Source organism: Macrosteles quadrilineatus, unplaced genomic scaffold (genome assembly GCF_028750875.1).
Source record: "Macrosteles quadrilineatus isolate MER2022 unplaced genomic scaffold, UCM_ALF_1.0 Scaffold_2__2_contigs__length_208266976, whole genome shotgun sequence".
Lineage (NCBI taxonomy): Eukaryota > Metazoa > Arthropoda > Insecta > Hemiptera > Cicadellidae > Macrosteles > Macrosteles quadrilineatus.
In genome coordinates this window covers 112,860,517-112,869,153 of record NW_026542595.1, presented here as the reverse complement: position 1 = coordinate 112,869,153, position 8,637 = coordinate 112,860,517, and the positions used below count along the sequence as shown (strand labels likewise).

The 8,637-nt window shown below is 35.6% G+C and overlaps 1 protein-coding gene across 1 annotated transcript; it reads right to left on the bottom strand.

The window, feature by feature from the left end:
- Window positions 1-905: 905 nt before the first annotated feature.
- Window positions 906-8,294, bottom strand: LOC128986053 (uncharacterized). The gene is made up of 6 exons (XM_054406146.1): window positions 8,145-8,294; window positions 5,908-6,109; window positions 4,653-4,803; window positions 3,242-3,381; window positions 2,179-2,364; window positions 906-1,236 (listed from the first exon to the last, which is right to left on the bottom strand). The coding sequence occupies exons 2-6, from the start codon at window positions 6,098-6,100 to the stop codon at window positions 1,055-1,057; spliced, it is 852 nt and encodes a 283-aa protein (XP_054262121.1). The 5' UTR covers window positions 6,101-6,109; window positions 8,145-8,294; the 3' UTR covers window positions 906-1,054.
- Between the last annotated feature and the right edge of the window lie 343 nt (window positions 8,295-8,637).

The following is an 8,637-nucleotide window of genomic DNA, read 5'->3' as shown; positions in this document are numbered from 1 at the left end:
ACCTATTGGTGGTCCTATATAAAATGAGATTCAAAAGTTGTTGTCGTTTCTGTAAAGTCGTCCAAATCAGAGGATCAGTCTCTGCCTGTAAGGTTAGGTTAGGTTAGGCAAAGTGAGGTTACCTACCTCAACCCACGTGGTCTACACTCCTCCCTCCTCTGTCCTAGAACCCCCAAAATGACTACTACTGCCCCCGATGAATTATTTTATGTTCATTTTCTAGTAATTTGTTATTTATCTGTTAAAAGTTATTTGTTTATTTATTTATTTGTTAAATATTCAGTTACCATTTTGTTAGGAAGGGTAAATTAAATCCCATGTTATTTGAAACTTTTAAAATAACTCTTTGGTTTGTTGTACCACTTGTTTTGTTTGTTGATTTTTGATATTATAAGCTGTTTCTAATTTTATTCTTTTCCGTTCACCCACGGCCTTTCAGATTTTAGGTAGGGTTGTGGGGCGACCAATCGCACTGTCACTATGGGGGGGACATGCTTCCACTAGTTCGTGTGGGGGCCGTGAGAGGGGTGAGCTCAAAACATCGAAACATCACATCACTGTAATCATGTTTTGTGTACTGAAGCACTGAGATGATTGGTTTAATTCATTTCATGATTCATTCTGGACAACACGGTACGTTGCTCCATGATGGTGAAGTACGTGAGGTTTCAAATGATATATTCTTTACAGAGTGTTTTCTTTTACATATTAAGACATTGCAAGATTATGATTATGAAGTTTTTGACTATGAAGCGCTGTGAGACGTTATGTTGTTCATCTCTAAATAAAAATATCATCATATTGTAAACTGGGTTATGAAAAAAATATATATATTGCATGTATAAAAGATTCAAGCTAAAATAAAACCTTGACAACTGTTTGACGGGATTAAAAAATATAAAAAAGCCAGTATAACATTATATTTGCAAATATCAAAACATACAAGAACAATCAGTATCAAAATAACATTGACTTTGTTTAATACAATTATGGTTCAAAATATTATGACTTTATTGACAAAAATTACAGTCTTTGTTCAAAATTATAAACAATATTAATAGTATCTTACGCCCAGGCCAATATTTTTCACAGAGTCCATTAACTCTGTAACGAGATCATACTTTTCTTCGCTGTTTTTTCCAAATCCAGTGACTCCAAATTTGGAAATTCTCTCGCCCCAAAGTCTAGTGTCAGTCAGCTTTAAAAGTGCTGAACATAGTTGTTTCTTTCGTTCATCTGGGGGAAAATCATTTGAAAATATTACAAACTTTTGAAATAGATAATATTTCAGGATAGTAGAAGGAGGTTCCTACAGTTGATTTTTACCAATAAATATGGCATTTGTTTTTGTATTTTTTACATGTTTAGACACCAGTTCAAGAGTGCATATTTAAAACATTTTTTTGGAAAGTGGGTTGGCGAAACTGCCAATGATTATCTGTGAAATTTAGAATTATTTTAAACGTTAAAGTTATTTCAAATTGTCTATCTAGTCAACTTAAATTTAGATTTTGTAGGCATGAAGCTCAATCACTTTCATCTTACCACAGTAAAATATTCCTTTGAAAACGAAAGGAACAACAGATTCAACAATGGAAAATATCAGATATTTCAGGCATTGAATGAAAACAACATTATGAGATACAGCTCCTCTCTTTGTAGTCACCGCTGGATTTTGGGTACTTGGGGCCCTTGGCCAAATTAACCCTAGCAGCCCCCGCCCCTTAGGTTAAACTTCCCCACGATCACGGCAAAACCGTGAACATCTCCCCCAATCAAGGTGACATCATGATTGTTACCCGCAATCGCAGAGGTATCATGCAATCTTCTGCAATCAAGGATACATCATCATCATTTTTTCTTTGTGATTGCGGAGAAATAGTAAACATCTCCCACAATAACTTAGACAGCATCATTGTTTGCCGCAATTGTAGCAAATTACTAATTGAAAAATAATATTTCAACTCTTGTTCCACAAAATGTTGTTGTACCATAATGTTTCGGCCCTTTTGCTTTCAAATAGGCCCCAGCCTAGTCGGACTAAGGGTAAATCCGACTCTGTTTGTGGTGAAATACTATTAAAGAAGCTAGTGCCCAGTAGCCTACCTACCTTAAAATCTAAAGTTGAAAGGTTTTTTATGAGTCAAGAGTCCGCCTAAGACAAAGATATCACAGTACCTGACATCCTAGAGTTGACAATGATTGGGTAAGGAGGCAAAGGCCCCAGACTGTCCAATACAAAGATGTCTTTCCCTCGGTCTTGAAGGTAGAGTTGGTTGTAGGCTAGAGTGTTAGCGTCAACTGCTGCTGCTTCCGCTTGCTTCTGTAGAACCATCTGTATCGAGGCTAGATGAGAGCCTGACCCTATTGGTACAGAACAGTCAATTTAACCATCAAATGTAAAGAATATGACTAAACAAATGTTTTGAAATAAAGGTGGTTTAGTTAAACCATAATATTGTAGGAATTGGCTACCCGTAACGTCAGCGGGACTATGGCCTCCCCACGGGGGCGTTCATGAATAGAATATTATCTACTCTTCTAGCAGGTCTGCACACAGGCCCGTTGTTTGTATGTGATTTGCTATAGGTCTGATAGATAATTCCGCCCCTCTCTTCCTACGTTGTGGGGAATTTTTGTCTTCCTTACGCCCCCAAAGAACCTAAAACCTCTTGTGTCCCTAAAAGTGGGGCTACACATGCAGCATTGGTTGAGCATTGAGCAGCTTCTTATTCTTGTCAAATAAAAACTAGTACAATTGTATATTGCTACTTGTCATTCAGCGAACAGCAGTGCTCCTGTTCCTGTTAATTTTTTACGATTATTTACTACTCCTACAACAAATAGGTTCCGAGAATGAGATGAATGTCTAGGAACTTCTGTGACAATAACAATGCAAAGCAGCTCGCCATTGTCAAGTAACTTTCGCTCGCATGCAACATTTTCAAACCCTCTCTAATGTCTTATTTTTGTTTGCAAGTAGAATGACCATAGACAATTTTGAGTTAAATCAAACATATTTTAGTTGGTAGCAATGCACATCATCAGTTTGACTAGAATAAATATAAGGTAAAATCAGTGCTTTAAGTTTTGTGGAACGCACATAAGGTTAAAGTATAATTATTTACTTTACAAAGAAAAATTATTAAGTGCTACAACTATTATTTGTTTACATTGTCAGACAATAAAACCATCAAAAGTATTGAAACTTAAAACAACAAAGCCTGTACAGTGTCCTTACTTATAGAGTTTCCAAAGAAGGAAGCGTTTTCTCCCAATTCCTTTAACCTCTTCAGCACGATCGTAGAACTACTGAGAGATTCATCAGTCGAGTACGCCCATCTACATCCTCGCAGATCTAGGAACTCTTTGACATGCTTCCTAGAAATAATATATAAATTTAATAAAGTTATTATTTTTCAATTAAAGAAATATGGAGGAAAAAGAGGGTAAATTTAAGATGGAGTTGAAATAAGCATATGGAGGGTATAAATTGTCAAAGTACATAGGAAACATCCAATTGTACACTTAAGTGGTGAGTAGCACTAGTCGCTGGTGTATAGGGCAAAGTCCAACACCACCTCGTCACCATCATATACTACTATGCTCATGGTGGAGGAAGACCATGTGCCCTGTGCGATAGAAATTTCCACACAGTGTTTGCTTCTAGGGCTCTTCTTTGCTAATGACAAGTACATTTTCGAGGCAATATACCAAAGTTGAAAGCGCAAGATTGTACAGCGACAGGATTTAAACATTTTATTTATTTAGTACATCTATGCAATCATCGGAATGGACTGCTGTCAGAAGTGTATACATTTTTCAGTGCGAGAACGCTCATCATCCTGTTGGAAAAAGACAGGTCGCCAAATAAAACATGGGATTTTAGAAAAAAAGATTGGAAATGTTGTTCCCACACATTCCTTCCTCACTATACCACTGGCTGCTGTTCATAATAATATAATTTATATAAAAGATACTCAATCCTTTATTGAATTATCTGATCCCCTTCCCTTCCTCCGATGAGAAGGCATTTCTCACATTCTTTCATTATTCTCTACGTTGTGAAATAAAATGTCACACATTCTTTAGCATATATTTCTTAAACTAAAACAATTTTTTTAACGGTTATACTACACTGTTCTCTTTTCACATCAGTAAAATATTGGGCGAGAGACGCAATACTATAGAGCTTCAATCTTCCGGATCAACTAAAACCGAATCCCATTCAGATAATAATACTTCGGAAATTGTTTTTTGGCACTTGGGGCGAGATGTTGTCGGGTGCTTTCCTCCTCCAAAAACTCACTGACATAACCTGACTGCGGGGGAAAAAAACTTACTGCGGGAACCTTTCAATATTTGTATACGACGCACAAGACGATTTTCATGTTCCCATGACTGTGGGATATGTATGATCACAAAGGATGAAAATCGAGGGGCATAAACAAGATTATTGTCCCAATTGCAGGAGATGGTGATGATCTCCGCACAACCACACCATGACGAATAGTCATGATGTTACCACGGCTACATCGTCACCCATAGTCGATGGTACGGTCACATTGAGCGAGGAGTTGGACTAGTCGAGGTCGGATTAGCAGGGTTCTACTGCATACACAATTTATTATTATGTATTATAGAGGACTAACTTTCCGTCAATGTGGATGATGATGTCCGAGTGATATCCAGGAGAGTTGTCCTTGTTCAGAGGATGTTTGAATACTGGAGCGACTGGTAGAAGTTCGGCATATTCATTTCTTGATTCAACCACCTTTCTGTAGGCAGCTGGAGTTACGAAAGCTGAAATATCAAAAATATTGTCAAATAATATTACTTCTATAATATTACACTATTCTCTGTCTTTAATCATAGTTAGGAGTTAAACCTGTTTTTAAAATATTTTTTGGCCTTGTCCAGTCCAATGTTAAAATCAAATGGTATCACACATTAAACATAATTCAATATGTAATTAAAAAAAAATGTTTTAACATCACAAACTGTATTGATGCTAGATTCTGCCTAAAAATACAGATTAACGCGGTTCATAGTGAGGCGCTGTCTCACATTCCTAACATTGCGCAGTTCGATAACTTATTCCACTCTTTTATGAGCACAAATATTCGTGAAACAGCATGTAAGGTGTGACTCATATTATTTATATACATTTGAGAACATCTGAAATTTGATTACCGTATAGATGCAGCAATAAACAGGTTTTATTTAGAAAAATATATTAGTTATGTGCATGTGCAGCCATCCACTATTGGTTCAACTAGACATTCCATCCTCATGTTCAATTTATCGCCAGATTTTTAATAATAATTGTCGTAGTCGGTGTGAGCCATCGACAGATTGTGCTGATCTAAATTACTAATTTCTGCTGAATACACATTTTTAGGAATTTTACAAGTTAAAATATGTTTAACTAGTGGATTGACTTATTGTGGGTATTACAACTGTTATGACCCATCAACTTGGTCAGCAACAAAAAAAAGGTATAAAATAGAATTTTAGACACTAGCGCATTCTGTAACTGGCTCACACAACAACGTTCTCTTTTAATAAAAACTAGGTCTATATAGATTGGATGTCTACTTCAGTATCCAATAGTCAATGGTGTGACTTAACATTTGATACCAATGGCATGTTAATTATTTTTATTTCAAACAATTATTCAGATGTTGCCTTAGTTTTTCTATGAATATTTTTATTTATAACAGATTTTTCTGTTTTAGAAAGAAATAGATTGCAAAATTAGCAAATTGTTTCACCCAAAAAATCTTTTGTCAATGTCTAAAAAATCTGAACAGTAAACCAAAATAGTTACTACATATTACAAATAAATACTGTGTGCAATTTAGGTGGACGTTTCAAAGATAAACAAATTAAGTTAAAGGTTTTAACCTATATCAACGGAGTCAGCAGTGAAGGGATCTTCTCGGTCGGGGAGAGGGCCGTTGCCTCGTGTCTCGTAGATGAGTGTCGCCTCACAATCTAGAGCCTCTTCTAGGTACACCATGAGCAACTCGTACAACTCTACAGGGTGGCTCGGACACATGTAGGTGATTAGTCGCAGCTTGCCTCCCTTTCTGCCCATCTCAGCGGGCTGCAAAACACATCGGTTTTTATTTTTTTATACCCACCTTCACATCCTAGGACGCTAGAATCAAGCTCAGAACTGTTTTACTTATAACATTAGACCAGTCTTAGAGGGTTGCTGCATTATCAGATAAATCAAGTCCATTAGCGATTGGCAATGGCAGGATTTGAACCTGGGACCTCAGGCTCTGAAGCCCCGAGCTGTTCCGCTAGACCAGCTTGCTCTCTGCAATACATATAGTATAAACACTCCACAACTTGCATTATTGAATTTATGTGTAATATATTCTCATTATCCAACAAATATTCTAAAAATGGTATTAGGTATTATCATAGACAAAAGAAATACCATAGACAAATGGTCTATTGTCTGTGGTATTATTAATATCAAATATCTCAATATCTGGGTAGTGCTCGCCTATTAATAAGAAGCTCACTGATTCAATCCTGACTAAAGTCAATCAGAAGTTCTTAGATATTACATTAACTGAATGCTGAGGCAGTGGCGGTTCCAAGGGGGGCTATAGGGACTAAAGCTCCTCCCCTTGGACCCTTGAAATATGAATTAAAACATACATTTTAAAATATAATGCAATAGCAGGTGTTTGGACACAGTTATAGACGTTGAAAATGGCTTTAAAAGTCACCAAACGGCTTCAAAAATAGTACATTTTCCGGGGGAGGACCCCCAAACCCCCCTCCTGGTTTGGGTCACCCCCGTTAGCCACCTCTTTGATGTGGTCCTAGAACCGCCACTGTGCTGAGGTATCTAATCTGATGGTGATTTGGAATTTACCACTTAAAGCTTTTACTATTTCATTCATATTTAATTATTTGCGTAAGCTATTTTATTGTTTAAAAATAAATTACATTGTATTTATATTTATATTTAATAATATGTAATTATATTTATTTGTTTCATACAGTTTACTGTATGAAGGAAAATATTGGGAAATACTTTTACATATATTATGTTATTAATTAATAAATTAAATATATAAATTTCTAAGTAAAAAATGTAATTTGAAAAGTTTCAACAAAAAACGTTATTTGTACTTTATTTTGATTTGTTTAAGTTTTTTCCTTATGATTATCTTGATTCTTGACAGCAATAATTTAATGTTGTGTTGTAACTTACATTGTTTGTTAAAGATAAGCAAGTAGGAATTTTCCTGTGGGGTGCCAACTGTCAATACATAAAACAATACCCCCGCCGCAGCAAACCTGCAGACTAAGCGAATTTCAACTTGTCTGATTTCATTTTTACTAAAATATTTCCATAAATAAGACATATGTATTCCCAATTTAAATAACATTAGATTTTACCAGTGCTTAGGTTTGCTGCTACGGGGAAGGTAAAAAGTGTTTTTTGACCATATGTCAATACTATAGAATGAAATAAATAAATTTGCCAAATTTTATCAACATAATCCATAAACAAGTAAACTACAACAGTTTTCATTTTCTCCATAAGAATAACATGGGAATTTTAAATTACATTTTTTTATAATTTTCTCCGTGACCGTTAGGGATAAAACAGCGCTTCAATATACTAAATTATTTCTTTTTTTAAGCTCTACAAAATGGTTGAGAAAGAAATTGCAAAAATTTTTATTTTTAGGGTTAAAAATGGGAAAAACCCATTTTTACCCCATAAAACCCCCCATAAACCCCTGTTCCCTTGGTCCGATTATGCTGGTTTGCGAACTCGTTTGAATAAACGTAAGTTTACACGTTAGAACCAAATTTCATCAAAATCGAATCATATTTGCTCAAGTTATCGCGCTAACGGACACATATATATATATATATATATATATGAATTTGAACGGATGGTGTTTTTGGCCTCTGGGGACCTCAAAACGAAAAAGTAAATCGGTCCCGGGTCTAGGTCTTACCATGAGACCTACGGTAATAGCTTATTCCCTATATGGGAAATTCGCTAATACATAACCTTAAAATTACAAACTTGCATAATACAATTAAAATAACACACGGTAAAATAATGTTAGTATACTTAACTTTTTCATAAATATACTTACTAAATTGATCAAATACAGTCCCAAATCTTCTAGAACGAAACAAATGCCACTAGAGAACCAGTTGTGAACTGTTTGTAGGTTAGGTATGGATATGGAACAGTGGGAGTGGACCAAGAACTAACTAGGGACACACGACTAGGTCCGTAACCGGTCACTGGTTCGACACGATCCTACAACATGTCTGCCAAGGTCAAGGCGAACAGCTGATAACTTACAACAATGTTCACTCATTCTACATTCGCCTCTTATCAGTATCACACTGTCACTAGCAGCGATTGAATATTTGATTCTTGTCTCATGTAAAAAATAGTTCGTGCTGTAGATTTGTTGGCTCTAGTAATCTTAAAGGTTTTTTAGCAAAGGTTAATACTTTGCCTGCTATGCGAATTTACATTTTGGTTGGATTTTCATTCAAACATTCCCTTAAAATCTTCAGATTTATTTCGTATTTAATTTTGATGAGTACTCAGGTTTGCTGCTATAGGGAAGTTGA

Excerpts from the sequence above, each read along its gene's own strand:
- LOC128986053 (XM_054406146.1), bottom strand. The coding sequence starts at position 6,100 with ATGGGCAGAAAGGGAGGCAAGCTGCGACTAATCACCTACATGTGTCCG. Across the intron at positions 3,382-4,652 it reads ATCATCCACATTGACGGAAA|GAAGCATGTCAAAGAGTTCC; the intron begins GTTAGTCCTCTA and ends TATTATTTCTAG. Across the intron at positions 2,365-3,241 it reads CTTCTTTGGAAACTCTATAA|GGTCAGGCTCTCATCTAGCC; the intron begins GTAAGGACACTG and ends CTGTACCAATAG.